Source organism: Notamacropus eugenii, chromosome 6, assembly GCF_028372415.1.
Source record: "Notamacropus eugenii isolate mMacEug1 chromosome 6, mMacEug1.pri_v2, whole genome shotgun sequence".
Classification (NCBI taxonomy): domain Eukaryota; kingdom Metazoa; phylum Chordata; class Mammalia; order Diprotodontia; family Macropodidae; genus Notamacropus; species Notamacropus eugenii.
Window position 1 is genome coordinate 140,805,116 of NC_092877.1, and position 26,081 is coordinate 140,831,196.

At 39.2% G+C, this 26,081-nt stretch overlaps 1 protein-coding gene across 1 annotated transcript in view; it reads right to left on the reverse strand.

The window, feature by feature from the left end:
• The window catches only part of FREM3 (FRAS1 related extracellular matrix 3), a 140,794-nt gene that overhangs the window by 64,962 nt on the left and 49,751 nt on the right, over positions 1-26,081 (reverse strand). Inside the window, exons 3-5 of the mRNA XM_072621145.1 lie at positions 15,058-15,204; positions 12,080-12,310; positions 3,866-3,991 (exon numbers count right to left, since the gene is read on the reverse strand). Of these exons, the coding sequence (XP_072477246.1) occupies positions 3,866-3,991; positions 12,080-12,310; positions 15,058-15,204 (504 nt within the window). The remainder of the gene's footprint in view (positions 1-3,865; positions 3,992-12,079; positions 12,311-15,057; positions 15,205-26,081) is intronic.

Sequence of the window (26,081 nt, forward strand, 5' to 3'; positions counted from 1 at the left end):
TCTGATTCCTTCATCTGACAGCTGACCAAACTGAGATCCAAAGACATCATGTGACCTGTCTAGGGTTTCATGGGTAGTAAACAGCCTTTCCAGGACTTGGATTCAGGTTCTACGATTTCAAATCCAGTACTCTTTCAGTTGTACCAGAATGCCTCCAGATCAAATAAATGTATTTATTTTATAAATACTCACTATTAATACTCACTACTCACTCAGTACATTAATGAACAATCTCTGAAAAATGAAGAGACAGGGTGGCATGTTGGAAGGAGCACTGGATTTGGGATCCAAAGGCCTGAGTTCAAATACTGCCGCTGTCTGTAATACCTATGTGAACTTGAACAAGTCACTCACCTTCTCTGGGCATTGATTTCTTCATCTATAACACAAAGGAGTTGTACCAGAGGGTCTCTCAGGTTTCTTACAAGTCCTAAGCAATCCCTCCCCCTATCTTCCCTATTACTGCAGAAGGCAGCACCATCCTCCCAGTCCCTCAGGCTCACAACCTTGGAGTCAGCCTGGATTCCTCACTATCTCTCACCCCCCATGCCCAAGCTACTGCCAAGGCCTGCCAATTTCACCTTTTTAGCATCTCCCAAATAGGTCTCCTTTTCTTCTCTGACAATGCCACCACGCTGGTGCAAGCCCTTATCACCTCATGCTTGGACTACTACTATAGCCTACTGGTGGGTCTGCCTGCCTCATGTCTCTCCCCACTACAATCCATCCTCCATTCAGCCACTAAAGTGAGTTTCTTAAAATGCAAATCTGATCATATTACTCCCCTGCTCAATAAACTCCACAAACTAGATGCTCCATCTCTCAGCTCCAGACATTTTCTCACGCTGCCCCTCTTAGCTGGAAGGCTCTCCCTCCTCTGCTCCAATGAATGACCTCCTTGGCTTCCTTTAAGTCCCAACTAAAATCCCACCTTCTACAGGAAGTCTTCCCTAAGCCCTCCTAACTCTAGAGCCTTCCTTCTGTTAATTATCTCCTATTTATCCTATATACTGCTTGCTTTGTAGATATCTGTTTGCATGTTATCGCCTTCATTAGATTGTAAGTTCCTTGATGTTTAATATAGTTCTTGGCACATAGTAGGCACTTAATAGATGTTTGATGAATTGAATAGAATTGAAAATTTCTATGATGCTATGAATAGTCTTTCCTATTACACCACTCCTATAAGAGACTGAATGAGAACAAAGAAGCCAATGTAGTGTGCAATGTACTAGCTTCAGAGTCAGAAGACCTGAGTTCAAATCCCATCTCTGCCATTTATAAGCTGTGTGCCTTTGGGCAGCTCCCTTCACCTGTCTGAGTCTCAGGTTACTCAGTATCAATCAATTGATCACAGCATGCATTAACGGTCTACTACATGTCTACTACATACTACACTGTACCAAGAGCTGGGAACACAAAGAGAAAAGTGAAATTGTACCTGTCCTCAAGAAGATTATGTTTTAACGAGAGGAACGGACTTGTACTTTTACAAGGATATCTATATTTATATAAGGTCTATATGCACATGCATAAATGTACTTGTAAATCTAATTGTCTGTATTCAGAGATGACATTGCTTATGGTAATCCTGACAGATCAGAAAAGTGCCACAGTAAGACTTGGTGATTAAAGATGTGTCATCAATTTAGTCCAGTGTACTCCACAAATAGACTTTTTTTTTGGTAATAGAATCATGCAATGTTAAAGCTGGAAGGGACTCCAGGAATGACTAATAGGCTTTAAAACTGGAGGGAACCTAAAAAATAATCTCAGCCAACTCCCTCATTTTACAAATTTTCTTTCCCTCTAAATCCATCCATCTTCCAAACTTCCCTTCCCCAAACTTGAAAAATTCCCTTGGGTCAGGCTATTCTTTGAGATCCTCCTCTATCCTGACACTCCCTTGCACAGAACTCTCTCTCTAGGGAAGTTTTCAAAGATAGTAATGAATGTCTGGTCATTGGAACTGAAGTAACAGAAACAAACATTTTATTGGTATCCTTGGACACAGACACAACTAGGTTAAGTTGCTAAAAGGATAGGTAAATGACTAGAGAGACAATGTCCAAAGAGTGAAACTAGGTGACAAAGCCTGGTCACTCTGTAAGATTTTCCCATGTTTCAGTACACAAGAAAAGAAGAAGTAGGGGAGAAGGAGCCTTGAGCTTTGGCAGCCCCCTGATTAAGGAACAAATGACCTCTGCAACCCTGGGTTTTAACGATTCCTGCCAAGCTTTCAGGTTTTCTGATGGCACCATAAAGAACGTGAGAGCAGCGGAAGACTTGAAAGGACTTTCAGAAATGGGAGTGGGGGCAGGATACGGGGAGGAAGGCTATAAAGTGTAGAATAAACTGTCCCATTTTCCTTGCTCACAGAGCATGTAGAATGTTGGAATCAGAGGCTCTCATTAGCTGATAGAGGGCTCCCCATCAAACATGACACTGCTCAAGGCCAAGTGCCAAAGCAAATTCCAAATTAGGTTCCCTTTGTAGTAACCAATAACTATCTTCATTAAATCTTTTCCTCAGTACATTAAACCCATGATCATCATCAAATCATTCTTTAATATGTTGGTTTCTGTAACAGGAGTTAGAATTTCTCCCCTTCTCTGTTACCTTCTTTGTTTATTTTTAAAAAGAATAACAACTAACACCAGTTAGGTGGTGCAGTGGATAGAGTGCCAGCCTGGAGTCAGGAAGACTCATCTCCCTGAGTTCAAATCTGGCTTCAGACGCTTACTAGCTGTGTGACCCTGGGCAAGTCACTTAACCTTGTTTGCCTTAGTTTCCTCATCTGTAAAATGAGCTGGAGAAGGAAATGGCAACTCCCTCAGTATCTTTGCTAAGAAAACCTCAAATGGAGTCACAAAGAGTAGAACACTACTGAAAATGATTGAACAACTAGAAAAATAGCACAATATATTAATCCACTTATTAATTATTGGAGAATGGCTGAAGATAACTGGTGTTGCCTGTGTAATGGAATCTTTATTTCAGAAGCAGAGAGTCTCAGAACTGAAAGGTATTCTAGGGGATACCTAGAATAACATATACCTGAAAAAAAGAATCCTTCCCCCCTTTTTTTTATAATATGCCCAACAATTGACCTTGGCTTGAAGACCTCTACTGAGTGAATGTTCTTGACCCTTAAAGAAAGTCCTTTCCATTTTGGACTATCTCTAATTATTGGAAAATTTCTCCTTATATTAGTTCTAAATTTACAATAATACTTATACAACCAACCCTACAGTGTCGTGAGAAAGTGCTTTGTCAATTTTAAAGGGGGATAAGCATGTGAACAACCAAAAAGGAGAATTCGTTTTGGAAGCTCACTGATAAAATATGCAATCTGGAAGGAGGCTAAATTTCTCTTACTGACACTTGAGCATTTATTAACATGCATTTTGTCAAATTAGTAGCATGGTACAATGGAAAGAATTTTCAACTTGAAGTCTCAGGATCTAAGTTCTAGGATCTGGCTCTTCTACTTACCATGGGTGTAACTTTAGACAAGTCTCTTCCCCTCTCTGTGACTTGGTTTCCTCAGCTATAAAATCAGGGATTATATAATAACTCCTAACTTAATCTCACACTGTAGACCTATGATCCTGTGATTACTTGTCAACTTGGAGGCAGAGCACTAAAAGGACAGACAATTCACAGAAAAAAATACATTTGGACTATAATGATGAGGATAGGTTGGCAGGAGGCAGTATAGTCTAGAGAAGAGAGACCCACAGTGTGGAGCGTGGGGGTCACTGAAGATAAACTATTTTCCAGTTTCGCTCAGGGCTAGTACTGACTAAAAATTACAATTCTTGTATGAGGAAAATAACAAGCCCGAATAACCCAAATATCCTACCTTGGTGTGTAGAGCAAAGTACCATGAGTTCTTGGCTTACATCTCCAGACCGCCTAATAGGAATCAAGAGTTCTCCAATGTCCTCCTCTATTCTGTATTCTGACTCTGGAATGTAAACTGTTGACTCTAAAAAGAGAGGAGAATTTTTAGCAGATTATTTCAGCTTGATAGGCTATTTTTGTACATGAAAGTTTATATAAACCCATTAATGACCATAGTCCTGTTCAAAGTGATTAATTATACTTAGCAAAATACTTTATGGATATATTGTTTTGTTAGTGTGAAATGTTTTTTTTATAGAGTCAAATCAAGCTCTTCTACATATAGTAGACCCTCTTGTGGACAAAAACTTTATCACCTGGTAGCCACCTGGATGAAGAATCTCAATTTAGCTAGGTTAGTCCTTGGCATATTAATATAACACACCCACACCCACACATCTATACCCATATCTCAACCAAATACCATCTAAATGTCCCACTACTGAAATCAAACTTTGGAGGGCAAATCAAGTGCAAACTCAGGCATATTACACTAAGCTAGAAGGACTTGGGATATTGACTTCCCAATGGGCTGTTTTAAGATCAGCCTTATTCAAAGAGACTCAACCAGAAAGCTGGCTACAGGGTACTGATTTTTTCAATAACAGTAATTCACGTAGATATTCATTACTAGAAAATGGGAAATACTAAAAAAGGGATAATGCGTGAAAGAATTAGAAAACAAGACAACACATGATATAATCCAGTGCCAAGAATGTATGTGAAATAATTAATATTATTTTCTCCTACAATTACCCCCTCCTCACCACAAAAGAACCCCAAGAATTAAAGGAGGTATGTTTCCTCAAAAACATAGTTCATGAGCTCCCACAGTGTTTATTTTTTGCCTTTAGTCTACCAAAGGACAGAAGACTTTTGAGCTACCTCAGCTTTAGTCTGTTAGAGAAGAGTAAATTATGGGCCAAATCTAGCCCTTTTGACCATTTGCTGTATAAGAATAGTTTTTACATTTTAAAAATGCAATAAAACTTTACTGAAAATGTAAAAACTATTATTAGTTGACTAGGCAGTAAGAAAACACAGACTCGATTTAGCCTATAGACTATATAGTTTGTTGACCTCTGTATTAAGAGTATAGTAGCTGGAAATCAAGCTGCCAGCTCTTTAGTCATAGTCATCACACTCTTTAAAAATCCCAGGTAGAATGCCTTGAGGCCAAGTTTAAGTCTTTTCTTTTTAATTTGGAAATGCAGAGACCCTAGTCCTTTGTTCCAGACAATGAACTGATTTAGGATTTAACTGTCCCAAGCTATTTTTTTAGGATAGCATGTAAAGGATTTTGAGTTAGAACAAAAAAATCAGCTAAGGATGCAAGGTTGTAATTCTCCATAGATGTAACCCATGCCCTTGCCTTTATTTTGCATCTCTGTCATCCCAGGTTCTTTCAGAACATCAGGGAACTACTAAGGAAACTACTTTTTTTTTTTAAAATTTATTTATTTAACTTTTCAACATTCATTTCCACAAAATTTTGGGTTCCAAATTTTCGCCCCATTTCTCTTCCTCCCCCACCCCAAAACACCAAGCATTCTAATTGCCCCTATCACCAATCTGCCCTCTCTTCTATCATCCCTCCCTTCCCTTGTCCCCATCTTCTCTTTTGTCCTGTAGGGCAAGATAACTTTCTATACCCTATTACCTGTATTTCTATTTCCTAGTTGCAAGAACAATACTCAACAGTTGTTCCTAAAACTTTGACTTCCAACTACTCTTCATCCCTCCCTCCCCACCCATTCCCTTTGGGAAGGCAAGCAGTTCAACATAGGCCATATCTGTGTAGTTTTGCAAATGACTTCCATAATATTCACGTTGTGTAAGACTAACTATATTTCGCTCCATCGTATCCTGCCCCCCATTGCTTCTATTCTCTCTTTTGATCCTGTCCCTCCCCAAAAGTGTTGATTTCAAATTGCTCCCTCCTCCCACTGCCCTCCCTTCCATCATCCCCCCCACCCTGCTGATCCCCTTCTCCCCCACTTTCCTGTATTGTAAGATAGGTTTTCATACCAAGATGAGTGTGCATTTTATTCCTTCCTTTAGTGGAATGTGATGACAGTAAGCTTCATGTTTTTTCTCTTACCTCCCCTCTTTTCCCCTCCACTGAAAAAGTCTTTTATTTGCCTCTTTTGTGAGAGATAATTTGCCCCATTCCATTTCTCCCTTTCTCCTCCTAATATATTTCTTTCTCACTGCTTAATTTCATTTTTTTAGGATATGATCCCATCATATTCAATTCACCCTGTGCTCTCTGTCTCTGTCTATCCCTCCCTCCCTCCCTCCCCCCCCTCTCTCCCTCTCTCTCTCTCTGTAATCCTACCAACTACCCAGATACTGAAAAAAGTTTCAAGAGTTACAAATATTGTCTTTCCATGTAGGAATGTAAACAGTTCAACTTTAGTAAGTCCCTTATGATTTCTCTTTGCTGTTTATTCTTTCATGCTTCTCTTGATTCTTGTGTTTGAAGGTCAAATTTTCTTTTCAGCTCTGGTCTTTTTATCAAGAATGCTTGAAAGTCCTTGATTTCATTGAAAGACCATTTTTCCCCCTGAAATATTATACTCAGTTTTACTGGGTAAGTGATTCTTGGTTTTAGTCCTAGTTCCTTTGACTTCTGGAATATCCTATTCCATGCCCTTCAATGTAGAAGCTGCTAGATCTTGTGTTATCCTGATTGTATTTCCACCATACTTGAATTGTTTCTTTCTAGCTGCTTGCAATATTTTCTCCTTGACCTGGGAACTCTGGAATTTAGCCGCAACGTTCCTAGGAGTTTCTCTTTTTGGATCTCTTTCAGGTGGTGATCAGTGGATTCTTTCAATACTTATTTTGCCCTCTGGTTCTAGAATCTCAGGGCAGTTTTCCTTGATAATTTCATGAAAGATGACGTCTAGGCTCTTTTTTTTGATCATGGCTTTCAGGTAGTCCCACAATTTTTAAATTGTCTCTCCTGGATCTATTTTCCAGGTCAGTTGTTTTTCCAATGAGATAGTTCACATTATCTTCCATGTTTTCATTCTTTTGGTTTTGTTTTGTGATTTCTTGGTTTCTCATAAAGTCATTAACCTCCATCTGTTCCATTCTAATTTTGAAAGAACTATTTTCTTCAGTGAGCTTTTGAACCTCCTTTTCCATTTGGCTAATTCTGCTTTTGAAAGCATTCTTCTTCTCATTGGCTTTTTGAAACTCTTTTGCCGATTGAGTTAGCCTATTTTTCAAGGTGTTATTTTCTTCAGCATTTTTTTGGGTCTCCTTTAGCAAGGTGTTGACCTGCTTTTCATGCTTTTCTTGCATGTCTCTCATTTATCTTCCCAGTTTTTCCTCCACCTCTCTAACTTGATTTTCAAAATCCTTTTTGAGCTCTTCCATGGCCTGAGCCCATTAAATATTTATTTTGGATGTTTGGGATACAGAAGCTTTGACTTCTATGTCTTTCCCTGATGGTAAGCATTGTTCTTCCTCATCAGAAAGGATGGGAGGAGATATCTGTTCACCAAGAAAGTAACCTTCTATGGTCTTATTTTTTTTCCCTTTTTTGGGCATTTTCCCAACCAGTTACTTGACTTTTGGGCCCTTTGTCAAAAGTAGGGTATACTCTGGGGACCTGTAAGATATCAGTTCCTCCATGGTGGCACAATCAAGTGTGTACTGGTCTAGGTGCAGGGAAGGATTTTTGTGCCCAGAATCTTAGCAGCGTTTTCTCTCCACAGGCACCTGACCTCCAGTTCCTCCAAGCTAGCACTGGGGGGTGGGATTCAGTCAAGCTGCGGGGGCAGGGCCTCCATTCAGTGTGAGACAAAGACCTGCTGCCTCAGGGCATCTACACAGGGCTAAGGTACCACTCAGCTCTTCAGTGCCCCCAGGGGTTTTTGCGATCTAGCTATGGTCTCAGGCTGCTGTAGGGGCTGCCCTGAGAGCTCCTGCCGCCTGCCCAATGTGAAGGCCCTTCTCCCTTCCTGGCCAGCTGAATAAAACCCATCACTGACCTTTTGGCACCTGTAGGTTGAGGGATCAGTGGACCCTCTGCTGCTGGGACTGGTGATTCTTTGACTGGAGATTCAGCCCCAGAGGGCTGTTCACAAGCCATGAGCTCCTGCATCCAGGACTGGGCTGGGCTCCACACTTCTCGCTCTGGGTCCAGTGCAACTAATGTTTCCTGTGGGTCTTTCAGGTCACCTTGGGCTAGAAATCTCCTCTACTCTGTTGTTCTCCACTTATGCTGCTCCAAAATTTGTTGAGAGTCCCTCTCTACAAGTGTTTTATGGGCTGTGTGGGGGCAGCCTCCGTATGTGTGTCTTTCTATCCTGCCATCTTGGTTCTGCCCCTGGAAACTACTTTTTTAGGACACTGACTATTTGATCATCCATGGTAAAAAAAAGGAGCAGTACAGATAATAAAAACTTATCTTGATTAGAACTTTCCTACTAAAATCATTAGCAGAGAAGCCAATGGAAAACTGGCTTTAACATCAACTGAGAAATTGCAAACAAAGTGAGGTTCATGAATGCAATGGAATAATATTGCTCTAAAAGAAGTGACATAGATGAAGAATTCAGAGACACACTGAGGACACTTACATGCACTGATGCAAAGTGAAGTAATCAAAACTGAGAAAACAGCATGTAGAGTTACTACAATCATGTAAATCTGAAAGAACAATACAATGGAAAAGGAAAGCTGTGCAAATATAATTTCCAATAGATCTTGTAGGAGAGTTGTGAAAATATTGTTCTCTCATTTCAGTTAACAGGTGGAAGTCTATGCAAGAGGCACTTTGCACATACTGTGAGACATGGCCTTGCAACATAATGGTTTCATTTTGCTAACCTGCATGTTTCTCCTCTGTCTTTAAAAAATTTTGTTACAGGAGAATTCAATGGATAGGGAAGATGGGCATAGGTCTCTTGATAAACAAATGTGATGTAACAACCTTAAAGTATCAGTAAAAGGTGAGCCTCATGCTTAAGGGGAAATCTAGATACCACAATGATCTTTCAATGACTCTGTAATATCACCCATGTTGGTATTCCTTCCAGTGGTGTAGATGGCAAACCATCCATACTCATCCCTTCTTTTGGATTCCTGGTTATGTTCTCTTTTAAAGAGTACATAGGAGTACTGGCTCTAAATTTCTCTTCCTTGTATAGATTGCAATGAAGCATGCCAGCTATCATAAGTTATCTTTCACCATCCTGGGTCTGTAGGACTAATTTCATGGGTCAGAAAGTTCCAAGTGACCAAGAAAGTGACCAAGTTCTCTTATTCATCCTCCAATGTTTTCCATTTAATGTTTTCTAAGTGAATAGTTATATGGGAAATGTTATCCTTATGTCCCTAAAAAGTGAAAATAAGACTTGGTGCCCAAATAATGTATCCAGTGAGATTTATGGAAGAATCTGAATTATTGCAGAGATGAATTACAGCCTGCTGGAGTTGAAATGAATAGTGAGCAGAGGGAAGACATTTGTTACCAATGAATGACTTGGGGACTTTCAGATGAAGGGCATAGTCCTCTTGGTCTACGGAGCTTGTTCTGGGTTCCTGAGCCAGGCTTCTCCACACTATACAAGGACCAGTATCTGCATGAAAAGTCTTAAGCAACAATGTGATTTGAGATTAGATTGCATTGGGCTTATAGGGTGAAAAAGTTATTCTTCTAATGTCATCAAGGCCTTTTTTGAATATTTTCCTTTTGAAGATTTACAAGCAGTAATTGGCTTAGTGATGTATGCTTTAGCTCATGGACAAGCTTTTTCTCTGTGTCAGTTGACCAGATTCATGGATAATCCTTTCCAAAATTGTGATTGATCTTTGACCCTTGGCAGCCACACAGGTAGTTGTCCAATGTCTAGTGTCTATGTTTTGTAGTTATTGACATAGTGTCTCTTTCATTAGAATGTGACATCACTTAAGTTAGGGCTAATGATTTTCCAGGGTATCTAGGTGAGTGCTGGGCCAGGAGTTAGGAAGACTAATCTTTATGAGTTCAAATCTAGCCTCAGACACTTCCTAGCTGTGTGACTCTGGGCAAGTCATTTCACCCTGTTTGTCTCAGCTTCCTGTAAAACGAGCTAGAGAAGAAAATGGCAAACCACTCCAGTATCTTTGTAAAGAAAACCCTAAATGAGGTCACAAAAAGCTGAACATGACTGAAAAAACGACTCAACAACAACAAATGTTTTTGCTTTTCTTTGAATTCCTAGAATTTAACAAAGCTTTTGGCACACAGTAATGCTTGTTGACTGACCAACTAACATTGTGTGATTGATCTAAGACCCAGATCATCATAGGGTCTCCTCAATAAAAATCTATGGCCATTTAAAGAAAGTCAATGTAGCAATCCACACATGAAAAGCCAGGAGGATGAGGAAGATGTATTGCCCAGATTATGACATGCAGTTGGATAGACAGTCCATTGAGTCAGTCATTATTACATATATTTTGGACAAATACTGAAGGTGGACAATGAGTTGGACCCAGAATTAAACAGGAGGAAGAGACAGTATGGAATAGATAGGGGAAACATATATTCATACATACATACATACATACATACACCTGGATCTGTTCAATGTCACAAATACTTATCTTATTAACATCAATATTCTTGACTCTAAAGAGAGATATGGTGGATAGAATGCTGGACTTCGAGTCAAGAAGACCAGGGTTCAGATCTTGCTTCTGCCACTTAGGCCAGTCAAGTCACCTAGCATCCCCAAATCCCAGGACAGTCTAAGACTAAGACTCCTTAAGACTATAATTTATTGATGGATTATGATGTGCATGGATAGAATAAGCTCTCACCCTGATGATGCCACAGGTCTTAAGTTGCCATTTTCTTGATGACATTATATGTGCCATGAATCATGGCATACCATCATTCCTGAAGAATCAAAGTTGCAGATGACCCAGTGGCAATGTCAATGTCAGTGTCAATGTCAAGGGTGATGATGATGATGAGACATGTAGTGGGCATAAGTAGGGTGCTTATTATCTTACCTAAATGAAGTTTTGAGTGAAAAGAAACATAACAAGAATCACCAAAAGACATGCATAACCAAGCAAATAACAAGGACTAGACTTCTTGTAAGAGTGAGGCTACCAAATGGATTTGAGATGGTGAAAAAAAATGAGACGTCCAACATATTGGGTTGCTGCTTCTCTAGTAGAACATGGAAAAGAATTAGGCAGGTCAAGAGGACCTGGATGAATGGAGCTCTGAACTAGTGGATGGACTAACCACACTGATGAAGTACATCCCTTACCTCAAATACTACAATGGTCATACAAAATGGAAGCCTGGGAATGTTTACTTGAATGAGAGACTGGAAGTAGGATAGAATGGATAGAGTGTTAGACTCACAGTCAAGATGACTTAAGTTTGAATCTTGATTTAGGCACTTGCTTCTTGCTGTGAAGTTATTTGCCAGTCACGTTTAACTCTCCTTGACCCCCTTTTGGGGTTTTCTTGACAAAGATACTGGAGTGGTTTGCCATTTCCTTCTCCAGCTCATTTTACAGATGAGGAACTTGGGCAAAGAGAGTTAAGTGATTTACCCAGGGTCACACAGCTAGTAAGTGCCTGGGGCCATATTTGAACTCAGGAAGATGAATCTTCCTGAATTACTAGATGCTTGCCAGACACTTGCTAGCTGCATGAAGCTGTGTAAGTCACTTAGGCTCTCTTGGCTCTCAGCTCTTCATTTGCAAAGTAAGGAATCAGACTATCAGTGCTTCTTAAACAGTGGGTTGTGACTCCATATGGGGTTACAAAAAATTAGGCAACAGTACAAGGTTTCTGAACGTGCAACGACCAAAAATTAATTGAAAATCAAACACCTGATGAATTCGAGGTATTTCTGGCAGCAATTACTATATTGCATCTCTCAACTTCATTGCTGCCTTGGTTCTGAAAGCAAAGCATGAACACTTTGCACTGTGCATGCCCTCAGTCCTGAAACCCAATGAATGCTGCTGGAATGTGAAATATGAAAAGGGGTTGTGAGTGGGGAAAAATTTAAGAGGCCCTGAACTGCTGACATCCTTTTCAGCTCTAAATCTATGATTCTTGGATAGTCAGAGCTAAATGGGAATTACGGATGCTGGAGGGAGATGCAGTAAAGACTATTATGACACATTGGTTAACTCTGCATACCATCACTGGGATCAACAATTTCAATAGCTGCCATCTTTGGGAACTCCAGGGCAGCCATGACAGGGTCAGAAAGAATGATATGGAAGGTCTCCGAGGCCTCATATTTTCCATCTGATATGATCCTCACTCTCCACATGGCTGTAGACTGGCCAGGATTGAACTGAACCTGCTTTTGGGGCTTCCCTTTGAAATCTTCGTCCTTTCGTGCTGTCCCATCTTTGGTTCCAATGCCTGAACAAAAAATGTAAAGCATAAGCCAGTGTTAAATGAAGGGATTGTATTAACTGGCCTGTAAGGTCTCTTCTAGCTCTAAAGATAGGATTCTATGAACACCTGATTGAGGGGTAAAGAATTTTTTCTTTCAACGTAGTCTCCTTTACTAGATAGTTAACTTATCTACTAATTGGATGAAACAGAAGTGGCCAAAGAAAGGTTGATTCCTTCAAGAGATACATCTCATTCTAATAGATTTACTTTTTGTAACATTTATAGAGTGCTTTCTGTATGACAACCTTATGTAATTCACATTTCCCAGAGGAGGAAACTGAGTCTTTAAGACATTAGGTGATTTGCCCACAATCACAGAGCTAGTGAATGTCCAAGGTGGTATCTGAATCTGGGTCTTCTGACATTAGGACTTTGGTATTATGCTGTAGCCCTGTTCTAAGTTCATTGGCTAAGGAATACAGATGAAGCCTATAAGGGAAGGGATTTAATTTGATGATCTGTAAGGCCCCTTCACAGTTCTAATTTATGTGAAGCTATGACCCTGAAAAGGAAGTGGCAATAACATTAATGACTCATTTTTATATACCACTTTTAGGCTTTCAGATCTCTTTCCTCCTCTTTCTCCCTTCTCCATCATCCTCATCCGCATCATCCTCATCAACAACATCTACATAGAGCTTTAAAGTTTGCAAAGCACTTTCCAAATATTATTTAACCTTATCTTCATAAAAATCCTGGGAGATACATATCTATGTTTTAAAGACGAGACAACCAGAGTCATATGGCTGGTATATGAAGCAGGATTTGAACTCATGTTTTTCTTTCTCCAGGGCCAGCACTGTATCCATTGTGCCACTTACCTGCTATGGCATTAGTAATCTCATTTTAAAGCTGAGGGAACTGAGGTTCTGAAAGATAAATCAAATTGCCCAAGATCTCAAAAATAATAAGCAGCAAGCACAGACTTTGAAATCTGGTCTCCTAACTCCAAGGAAGAGTTGGGGAAGAACTGAGTTCAAATTCAGACTCTGACACCTATTCTCTGTGTGACGTTGGTGAAGTCATATAACCTCTATCTACCTCAGTTTTTTCATCTGTGAAATGGGGATAATAGCATCTAATTCCCAGGGTTGTTGTGAAATTAAAATGAGAAAATGTGTGTAAAACATTTTTCCAAACCTTAAAGAGATATATACATCCTAACTATTAAGAAAGGAAAAAACTGAGAAAAGGAAAAGATGGCTTTTTTCCTCATTTTTTTTCTTACCTTTAGGGAAGAGGACTCCGGAGAGGTGGATAAGAATCACTGGCTAGTCCACAACTTTTAGAACAGTCAGTCCAGAGGAAAGACTAAGAATGTGTTTTATTCTCTTTCCAGTACAATAAAGTGCTGAAAAGGACTTTCTGTGAGGTCCAAAGGAGGACCAGAGCTCAATAGTTTGCTCCATGTGCAAGTTAAAGGAAGTCAGGTTTCCTAGGCATTTCTTTACGTTTTTCTTTTTAATTTCTCACTGTACGTTTACAGAAGCAAAGAATCCCACCTCACCATTTCATCCTTCATTCCTGCCGGACACCAGCTATTATCAAATACTATGTCACTCCTCTGCTCAAAAAGCTTCCGTGGTTTCCTATCACCTCTAGAATCAAATACACACTCCTCTGTTTGGCATTTGAAACCCATCACCATCTGACTCTAACCTATCTTTCCACACTGTTTTTATATTACCCCTCTTCATGCACTCAATAGTTTAACTAATCAAACATTTTGGTGATCTTCGTACACGACATTCATTCTGTCATTGCATGGGCTAGCTTTCATATATGAGTGATTAGGTGGTGCAATGGACAGAATGCTGGGTCTGGAGTTCAGGAAAACTCATCTTATTGAGTTCAAATCTGACCTCAGACACTTCCTAGCTGTGTGACCATGGGTGAGTCACTTAACCCTGTTTGCCTCAGTTTCTCATCTGTCAAATGAGCTGGAGAAACAAAGGGCAAATTACTCCAGTACCTTTGCCAAGAAAACCCCAAATGGGATCTTGGAGAGTCAGATATGACTAAAACAATTGAACAAGAACAAAATCTTTCATTCCTGAAAGGCTCTCCCTCCTTACTTCTTCTACTGGGGACCCAAGTTCTTTTTAAATATAGTTCAAGTGTTATCTCCTAAAAGAGACCTTTCTTGGTGTATTCTAGCTGTTAACTATTCTTCTCCAAATTGTCTTGTACTTATTTTGTGGGTATATTTTGTATATATTTGTACATAGTCTCACCTTCTTTTCCCCACTAGACCTCCCCAGTAGGAAGTAAGGAAACACACACCTGAGTTCAATTCCAGCTTTAGACTCTTCTTACCTGTGTGATCCTGGGCAAGTCACTTAACTTCCTCAACAGTAAAATGGGGATAATAAAAACGCCTATCTCGCAGGATTGTTATGAGGATAGAGTGAGATAATATTTGTAAAAAGTGCTTAACATGGTACCTGGTATATAGTAGGTACTACATAAATGTTTATTCCCTTTCTTTTATCTTTACTACCTGAAACATAATAGGAGAATAATAAATGCTCACTAAAGGGAATTGACTTAATTTGGGAACTTTGGCTTTTTCCTATGTGGTCAGTTGTAATCTAACCCAGTCATCAGCCACTAGTCAACTTTAAAAGCAATAAGTCTTTTTTCTTGTAACTTTGTTAGCCAAGATTTCTGGTTTCTATCACATCACAACCAACCAATCAGAAGTCACATACTTATGAAGGATGTCTCTCTCAGGTATCCTCTGCGCTTGAGAGTTACTTCTAAGAACTTGGAGTCTTCATTGACGATGTAGTGCTCTTTCTCTAGGGAAATCCAAGCCCAGTTTAGATGGAAGGATTGACTTGTTAGCTTATTTCCTCCTGTAATTAAAAAGAGGAAAGTGGAGAGATCAATTCAGATTTTTAAAAGGAAAGTTTTAATAAGCTGGGTTTGCTTCACTCTTCTGAGACAGTAAGACAAGGGACTGATAATACCCCCAACCCTCACCACTCAAACACCCCAATAGACCGAGGAGGAAAGATCTTTAGACTTAAACTCAGAGAATGAGGTCTTCTAGTCCAACTTTTATTCTAGAGGTGAGGAAATGGCTCCCCTGAAGGTCATATAGGTAGGGAGTAATGGGAACCCAGGATTTGTACTCAGGTCTTCTGATTCCAAATCCAGCACTTTTCCCACTATACCAATAGAAGAACATCCTAGGTGGCACCTATAGTCATGTGGCAACCTTGTCAGCAACTAGGAGGAGACAGGATGCTCCCTTTACATCAATGCACAGGATTAAATACTGATTCCTAAGTCCCTAACCCTCAAGAGAATATAAGCACTGTGAGTGTGGAGACTGTCATTTTTCATCTTTGTGGACTTAGCAAAGAGTCCTGTGTGCAGCAGGCACTAAATAAATGCTCATCAAACTGAATCAAATTGTATAACTTGTGACTTTTCCAAACTACAATTTCTACCCTAAGATACTATGCTACAATTGACATCATAGGGCATCTTGCAATTATGAGGTTCTTTTGATTAATGGCAAGTAGAAGTGGGGTTTCAGTGTTACATGGCTGTCAGTATCACTCAGGTACTGTACATGTAGAGCTCATAATTAAAAAAAAATTTCCCCCCCACCTTGGGCTATATAAATCCTATAATACTTTTTTCAAGATGAAAGATGTCTGTTCCAGTACAACATAAACTGTTTTAAAAAAAAGGTAAGGAAAGAATCCTACCAAATTCTTCCTATGACACAGATATTGATACTTAAACCATGGAGAGTTAAAATGGAGAAATAAACCTATAGACCAATTTTCCTAATAAATACTCATGAAAAAATTTTAAGTAAAATACTGGCAAGAAGATTATATCAATATGCCCCATAGATCATCCACTATGACCAAGCTGGATTTATAACAGGAATACCAGGCTGGTTCAATATTAGGAGAACCATAAGCATAATTGAGTGTGTTAATAACAAAAATAAGTCATGTGATCTTTCTCAATAGAGGCAGAAAAAGTTTTTGACAGGATACAGCATCTATTCCTGTTAAAAACACAAGAAAGCAGAAAAATAAATAAAACTTTACTTAAATGATAAGTAGTATTTATCTAAAGTCAAGGGCAAGTATTATCTGTAATGGGGATAAGTTAGAAGTCTTTTCAGTAACATCAGAGGTGAAGCAAAGATGTCCATTACCATTTCTATTCAATACCATACTACAAAATGTTAGTTATAACAATAAGGTAAGAAAAAGAAACTGAAGGAATAAGTATAGGCAATGAGGAAATAGCACTATTACTTTTTTGCAAATGATAGAGTGGTTGTGCAGATGATAGGATGGTCAACTAAAAAGAGTAATAAAAATAACAACTTTAGCAAAGCTAAATATAATATAAATTATATATATGTAATATAAAATAAGTCTGTACAAATCATGAATATTTTTATATATTTCTAACAAAATCTAGCAGGAAGAAAAAGAAAGAGAAATTCCATTTGAAATTGCTATAGACAGTATGAAATACTTGGGAGTCTACCTGCCAAGACTCACATTGGAACTATATGAATACAATTACAAAACACTCTTCATAGAAATAAAAGCATATTTAAAGAATAGGAGAAATATTAATTGCTTATGGATAGGCCAAGTTAATATAATAAAACTGACAATTTTACCTAATTAACTTACTTATGCAGTATCATACCATCGAACTACCAAAAGATTACTTCATAGAGGTAGGAAAAAATTCCTTTGAAGAAATATCAAGAAATTTAATGAAGAAGGTGGGAAGGAAAAGGACCAGGTCTCAAACTATACTATAAAGCTGTAATCATCAAAATAATTTTGGTGTTGGCTAAGAAATAGGGAGGGTGATCAGTGGAACAAATTAGCTACACACTATACAGAAGCATATGAGCATAGTAACCAAGTGTTTGAAAAACCCCCAGACTGTGATTATTGAATCAGAAACTCACAATTTGAGAAAAACTTTTGAGAAAACTGGAAAATAGTCTGGCAAATACTAGGTATAGACCAGCACCTCACATCATAAACCAAGACAAGCGCACAAAAGGTATATGATTTAGACATAAAGGGTGATATCATAAGTAAATTAGAGGAGCAGAGAAGAAATTGCCTGTCAGATTTATGAACAGAAGAATAGTTTATGACCAAATAAAGGATGGAAAGGATCACAGGAGGCAAAAATGAATCATTTTGATTACATAAAATTAAAAAAAAACCTTTTTATACAAAGAAAAACAATACAGTTAACATTAGAAGAAAATCAAGAAACTGGGGGACATGGTTACAGCCCATTTCTCTGAAAAAAAATCTCATTTCTAGAATATATGGGAAATTGAATCAAATTGACAAAATTAAGATATTCTCCAATGGATAAATAGTCAAAGGTTATGAATGGTCAGTTTGAAGATGAAGAAATAAAGCTATCAATAATCACATTAAAATGTTCTAAATCATTAATAACGAGAGATATGTGAATTACAGCTCCTCTGAGGTTCCATTTCACATTCATAAGATTGTCTCAGTTGTCAAAAAAGGAAAATGACAAGTGCTGGAGGGGATGTGGGACAATAGGTACATTAATCATATATTGGTGTACTATAGTTGGTGGAGTTGTGAACTACTCCAAATAATTTGAAAAATAATATGGAACCATGCATGTTGTTAAATTGTGTATATCCTTTAATATTGCTACCATGTTTATTCCCCAAAGTGATCAAAGAAAAAGAAAAATAACCATGAATAAAAATATTAATAAAAGCTTGTGTGTGTGTGTGTGTGTGTGTGTGTGTGTGTGTGTGTGTGTGTGTGGTGGTGGTGGCAGTGGTAAAGAATTGGAAACCGAAGGGATGTCCAAACAATTGGGGAATGACTGAACAAGTTATAGTATATGAATGTCATGAAATATAATTATGCTATAAGAAATGATGAAGGGAATGGTTTTAGAAAAACCTGAAAAGACAGACTGATATGAACTGATGAAAAATTAAGTGAGCAGAACTGGGAAAACAATTTATGCGGTAACAGCAACATTACAACTATTATTACAATATCATTACAATGAATGATAATCAGTTTTGAAAGGCTTAGTTACTCTATCACAATGACCAACCAAAATCCAAAGGACTGAAGGATGAAACATTCTCTCTTCTTCCACATAGAGAGGTGATGGACTCATAGTGCAGATTGAAACATATCCTCTCCTGTCCTCTTGTGTCCTCTCCTCTCTTGTCCTCTCCTCTCCTGTCCTCTCTTCTCCTGTCCTCTCCTCTCCTCTCGTTTCTTCTCTCCCTTATATCTCTTCCTCCTTCCCTCCCCCTCCTTGGCATAGACAATGGGGAAATTTGTTTTGTATGACAATACATATTTGAAATGAGTTTTGTTTTCCTGACTTTTCAATGAGTGGGTGGGTGGGAGTGAGAAGGGGAAGGGAGAGATTTGGAACTGAAAGTAACATAAAATTGAATTCACACACATACAAAGAAGGAGGTCCTTGACAACCTTTCTCACAGTTCTATCAGGTGTTGGCAACCACTATTTGGTCAGAGAAATACAATGATTGGAGAGGCACAACTGATGAACCTTGTGACTCTCCTCTGATTTACCGATGAGAAAAGCAAAAATCCATTCTTTCATTCATCCAACAAATATTTGTTTGATATTTACTGCCAGTGCTACACTATGGGATATACAAAGATGAAGAAGGCAATGAAGTTTGTAATGTAGTACTTTGCATCCCTCCCCAATATATTTTCATTTAATTAATACATTCTTCTATAAGCTGTCTTATATGTGTAGTGCTAACTTCCTTTATGAAAACATTTGTTTCATTATATAGATAAGAGTGCATATCAAGAACTCCCAAAGTACATTTATGACACAAGAGAACAGTCTAATAACAGCAGGAGCGTCTACCGGATACAGAAGATCAAATAAAAACCCTATACACTGAGCTCTGATTCATGATCTCTTCATCCCAATAGTATAGCTTAGACACAGTAGAGAAATTAGAATGGGAATTCTGAAATTAGACTCTTTATGCCTTCTAATCTTCTACAAAGAAAGCAAAAAGAAATTAAAAAAGCAAAGAGGTATTCTTTAGTTTGCATAGTTTTCTGACTTAGAGATACTCTTCACACCCTTACTTGGACTTAACTTGATGCAGTGCTCTGATACAGGATCAGAGGACCTTGTATATATTGAAGACACTGATCATAAAGTGATTGAAATGCCAACACAAGCCACTCATTGGTTGTCTGTTGATAGATGGGTAATTGTGTATTGTTCCCTGCTAATGTTTATGTTTTGGGGCAGTAGCAAAGGTAGACTAGGAGATGGTGGAGTAAAAAGGAGAGAGAGAGGAAGAGAGGAAGAGGAGAAAGGAGAGAGAAGGGAGAGGGGAAAAAAGGGAGAGGAGAGAGGTAGGTAGAGAAGGGATGAGGGGAGGAAGGGAAGAAAAGGTGGAGGGAAAAGAGAGAAAAGGAGAAAATAAGAGAGGGAGAAAGAGGAGAGGAGAAGAGAAGAAGGGAGGGAGGAAAAGAGAAAGAAAAAAGGAAGAGAAAAGAGGGAAGAAGAGAGATAAAAAGAAGAGGAGAGAGAAGAAAAGGTGAAAAGACAAAGAAAAGAGAGGGAAAAAGAGAAGAGAGGAAGAGGAGATAATGAGGGAGAAAGTGGAGAGAGAATGAGAAGAGGAAAGAGAGGGAGAGAGAGAGGGAGAAAAAACAGAGTTGGGAGGGAAAAGAAGGAGGGAAGAAAGGAGAGAGTAAGAGAGGGAAGGGGGAATGTAAGGAAGGAGATAGGGAGAGGGACATAAGGATGAGGAGAATGAATGTGTTGCAAAGACACAGTACTAGAAAACATATCCTTCTGATCTCAACATCTTTTGGGTTATTTTGACATTTCACAAACACTCAGTTCTATTTTATTTTCTCAATATAAGCACCGAACAGCCAAAGCTCTGGAGAATGGTTTCTCAAGGTTATTTATCCTTTTTAATTTGGGAGGCTAATTTTATTTTGCATCATGGCTCCTTTAAGTTGAAAATGATACAGACGTTAACATGTTCCCTGTTCTTGGGTGCCTCCAGAACCAAAAGCACATCTCCCTTATTTTCCCCCACCCTTGGTATCTCTGGTTCTCTCTGCTATATGAGTTTAAGCTTAGATTTCAACTTTGGGGTTTTAATTCTTCCCATAAGGGCAGCTAGGTGGTACAGTGGATAGAGCACTGGGTCTGGAGTCAGGAAGACTCATCTTTAATTCTGGTTTCAGACACTTCCTAGCTATGTGACTCTGGGAAAGTCACTTAACCCTGTTTGATTCAGTTTCTTCATCTGTCAAATGAGCTGGAGAAGGAAATGGCAGACCACTCCAGTATCTATGCCAAGAAAACCCTAAATGAGGTCGCGAAGAGTTGGACAGGACTGAAAATGACTGTTCAAGTTCTGCCCATACCAGCTTCAAATTTCTTAGATTTGTTACAAAATAAAAACAGTCATTTAAATACAACAGAACTCTCATCTGCCTAGGGCAAAGCAATGGGTGTACCGATCTTGGGAGCAAATACTATTCACATTCCCCATTTCTACTGGACCATAGGACTTGAAGTTGGAGTGCCCAGGCTTAAATCCTAGCCGTGCCTGTTGTGAACTAAGATAAAACCTTTAATTCCCCTTAGTTTTTACTTCTATAAAAAGAGGCGGCTAGGCTAGGCTACCTCTCAGGTCTTTTCCAGGACTAAATCTTGATGCTCTGATTCTACTTTAATTCCATTCTATCCATTGGGAGTTACAAGAGATGTGTATATGGTGGTACAACGAAGAGTTAGCTGGGACACAGTGACAGGTAAGGGCCCAATGGGGCAAGGTGACAAAGGGAGTTTGCACACAATTGAGAAGCTGCTTTGGAAGTCACAGTCTCACAGAAAATTAGAATTGGAAAGCACCTTGGAGGCTGTCTAGTTCCACCTAGACCTGATTGAGAATTCTCTTTATAGCATCCTCCACAACATCTTTTCTCCACTTAATGGTTTCCAGCCAAATATTATCACAAACATGGTTCTGAGATTACTAACAAAGCCTGTGATTATATGGTATTAAGGGCAAAGGTGAAGGAAATAAAATCCAAGTCATTCAGATCAAAGTTATAGGAATGAATGGTTATAACCTATGTGTAAGTTGAGTTGTGATTAGTACTATGGATTAAAATGATATAAGAAGCATAGGTCATTTAGATTAGTGCTTACCAAGCTCTGCTCTGTGAGAAATCTTTACTGGTACATAAAATGTTTCTTATCTTACACTCTGACTTTTAAGACCTACATACTTAAAAAACAGACCCCTCCTGTATTCATTCTGTTATTTCCACTCCCATCTCCTTTGGGAAAGGTCGATTGACCATATGAACAACAGCACTTCTCTCTAGATGTTTGTATGTCTGATTTTCACTATCTTTAGTCTTCAAGTGACATTGAATTTTCATTTGAATTCTTTGATTAAAGGAATCCATAACTTTTAGGAGAAGCAGTGCTATCTTGTAGAAAGATACCAGAAAGACTGGGGGATGGAAAGATCTGAGCTTCAGATCTGGACCTTGGGCAAGTCACCTATCCACTCTCTGCTGCCATGAGGGGTAATAACACTTTCCTTGCTAATGAATCAGGGAAGTTGTTACAGACTGAGACAATGTATGTGAATGAGACAATGTGTACCATTTTTTTTTTTCTGAGAGGAACGCTGTGACATTTGTTAGCATGGATTTGTAATGGACCAAATACCATGGATACCTCATAGATATGAACCATAAATCTACTTAGGAAGCAAATGTTTCCATGCCTCAAAGATCTATTATTGTATCATTTTGGTTACTCTTCCACCAGTAAATACAGATCAAGACGTTGCTAAGATATATGCCTTAGCCGATGGCTTTGGTGAGCTTCTCTGATTAGAAACAAAACAAAACTTTGTGTTTTGGGGGACTTTTGCTTTATTTTGACTGGATCTGTGATTTATTCAGTGCAGGGAGCTCCCAGTGAGGAATTGCCACCCCCCACCACTCCTCCATTTATTCAGACCAGCACCTTGCCTGGTAATTTATAGTCATAGAGATTTGTCTGGGGCACTAAGAGGTTATGAAACTCACCCAGGATCATACAACTAGGATGTTTCAGAGGACCTGTATAGAAGCTTTCCTGACTATGAAGCCAGATCTCTATCTAGTAGATTGCACTGCATCTTGATTTTTAAAGATCTCAAGCAAAAATCTTAATTATCTGGTGGCCATCTGCAACAGCAAGCAAAGTAGGATTTTTGGCTGTTTTTCTGGATTGAGTTTTAACCAATCAAGTGCTTTTTATTGAGTCTTGCCTTTGAATCAATCAAGAATCTTTGACTGGAAACAGTATATATATATATGTATATATATATATATATACATCCATATATATGTATATATATATATACATACATATATATATATATATTGTATTGCATGTAGAGAGGGAAGAAGAGCTGAGAGAAGCAGAGAGAGAAACAGAGCTGAGAGAGAACTGACCTTGACTGGCCTAGGGGAACTTGCTTGTGGGGAGGTCTAATAGAAAGAATGTTTGTGATGTCAGCACTCTGCTGTTGGTCTGTGTTGATTTCTCAGACATAAGTCCTGCCTGTTGATTTGTGTTAATCTCTCGGATAGAAGTCCTGTCTGTTGGTCTTCATGAGTGAATTGAGACAATGGCACTGGTAATGTGTATAAATATTGTTATAGCCCCGTTAAACTTTGTTTTCCTAGAAGCACAAACGTGGGCAGGAGTCCTTGGAGCATACTGTCAGGAAGAAGCAGGAAGAGTTTGGAATGGAACAGTCTCTGTGAGCTGAGACAAGGAGCAGAAGCAGAGAGCTGCCTGCGTGTGAGCCCAGGCAAGAACTGGGAGCAGTTGGCCCACGGCAGAGGAGCCATGGGGTTGGAAAGTAGACCTTGAGTCGAGATGAGAGAGAACTTTACTTGGACATTGTGTATTGATTCAGGAGACTGCTCTTACGGTGACCTGGGGTGGATGGTGTGGTATTTTCTGCTACCCCTTAAGAATGTATTATGCTATGGAAGATGCTAGCCTGGGACCCCCTGACTCTGGGGATGCAATGATATATGCTATGTGTCATACGACATACTGAGTCTTATGAGACAGATGTATGTATTAGATGATATGTTTTTCTTAAGGATATTGCTAAGGATGCTATATTTTACTTTATTGAACCATGTTTAGTCTATTGCTGAATAGAGAGTTCATTATCCTATGCAATTAGACCCTTGAAATCATTCATAGCAGCAGTCCTCAATGCTGCTGTGATTGGTTTTACACCACCCTCATGGTAATGAACCTCTTTAAGCTTAGGTAGACTGGTCCATGAATGACAGGCATACAAAATCCTTAATCTGTCTATACTCAAAGCTTTTCCAGCTTGATAGTGCATGCCAGAGCTTATACTGGCTTCAGTATCACTACAATAAGTAAAGTGGGTAAAGGGGGAGGCACATTTGATCCATGGGGTAGAAGGACAGTGGAAACGACTGATAACACTGAGGGCATCCTCCATATTGTAGATCATTAAATACTTGAGACTGCTCAATTCTCTGGGCTGGAATTTCTTAAGCTTCTTTTAAACTGCATTGAAAAGTGAGTAATGAGGAGAATATGAGAGAGGTAGGTGAGAGCTCCTTGGGACAGAGCAGAGTGGCTCTGGGGAAACTGATTACCTGGGTAGTTTTCCCCGTTTGTCAGCATTGGTGTTATGTGGATCTGTGTATGTCCCCGAGGAAAGTCTTGTTATTCGGACTGTGCTATAAACTGCCAGTGATATAAAGGTACATAAAGGGCTGGGCAAGCTGGATCTCCAGGTAAGTGAGAATTGTAGCCTTGAAAACACCTTATGAGGCTTCCCATATTCCTTGGGTATATATGTTTCAGAAGTCATGGGATCATGGTCATTTAGTACATTACCTGGCATATAGTAGGTGATAATAAATGTTGAATAATTGACTGCTTGCTTCTATGACAGATTAGAGTAGGACTTACTGGAAACAAAGAGTACAGGAAAAAATCAAAATCTATTTTATTTTTTATGTTTTCTTTGTCAAGCCATTTTCAATGCTTTCCACCCAGAATAACTTCGTTATAATCTTGGTATTTACAAATCAAATTTTATAATACTTATGCCTTCTAGAGGCCGCTAGGTGGCGCAGTCACCATATCTGTTTTGTGATGAAAGAACTTTGGTGCACAGTGGCAGGTTAAGGGTACAGTAAGGAGAAGTGACAAAGAATTTGTAAACAATTGAAAAATTGCTTTGAAAGTCACGCAAGAAAATCACTCAGTTATTCCAGAACGCTGACTCTGTTGTCAGGCAGATCAGAGTTCAAATCCAGCCTCAGACACTTACTAGCAGTGTGACTCTGGGCAAATCATTTACCCTCTGCCTGCCTCAGTTTCTTCATCTGTAAAATGGGGATAATAGTAGTACCTACCTCCCAAAGTTGTTGTGAGGATCAAATGAGATAATATTTATAAAGGCCTTAGCCCAATACTGAGCACACAGTAAGTGCTTAATACATGTGTGTTTCCTTCCTCTCTCCTCCTCCATCAAGTTATTCTAGAACATGGTCATTTTCTCTATTAATGTGAGTGTTGTAGAAAATTGTGGTAATTACACTTCAACAAATATAAAACAGAACTCATGATTCCCCCTCCTCCCACCCCCAGCCCATCCTTTCCCCAACTTTTCTGTTTCTGCTCAGGGCATCACCATTAGGTTCACAACCTAAGATTCCACACTATGCCTCCTCCAGTCCCCATCCAAACTGTGACCAAGTCCTGTTGGTTCTGGCCCGATAGCATCCTTTGCACCCATTCTCTTCTCTCCACTCCCATAGTTGCTTCTCTAGTACAAGCCCCCTTTACTTCTCACCTCAATTGTGGGTACAGTCTCCTAATAGGTCTCCCTGTACCCAGCCTGTCCAACCCATCCTCTACACAGCTGCCAAACTGAGAATCCCAAAGCCCAGCTCTGGCCACGTCACTTTCCTGCTCAAGAAGAGGCTTCCTATAGCCTCTAGGATAAAACACAAACTCCTCCATTAGGCATTTAAAGCCTTTTGCACTTTGTCTACATCCTAGATCATTCCCCTCTCCTGCATTCAACAGTTCCAAAATTCAACAATTTCCAAAATCCTATTTCCTGCTACTTTGCTTTTCCTTTGGCTATCCTCTCTGCCAAGAAAACCATCCCTCCAAACCTCTGGCTCTTGAAGTCGCTCCTTCTCTTTAAGACTCAGTTCCAGTCTCACTTCCTACAAGAAGTCTTTCTTTCTTTCTTGGATGTGGATAGCATTTTCCATCATGAGTCTTTTGGAGTTAATCTTAGATCTTGCATTGCTAAGAACAGCTAAGTCTTATCAAAGTCAGTCACTGCATAATGTGGCTGTTACTATGTACATGTTCTCCTGGCTCTGCTCATTTCACTCTGCATCATTTCATATAAATCTTCCCAGGTTTTCAACAAGCCTTTCTTGATGTTGTCAGTGCCCTCCACAAGCTCACTCCTGCAAATCACCTGACAGCATAGATTTTACATTTACTTCCTTGCCCATATGTTGCCACCTGGACCCCATTCTTAAGGTCAGGGGCTCCTTCCTTTCTCTTTGTAGCCTCAGTGACTGGCACATAGCAGG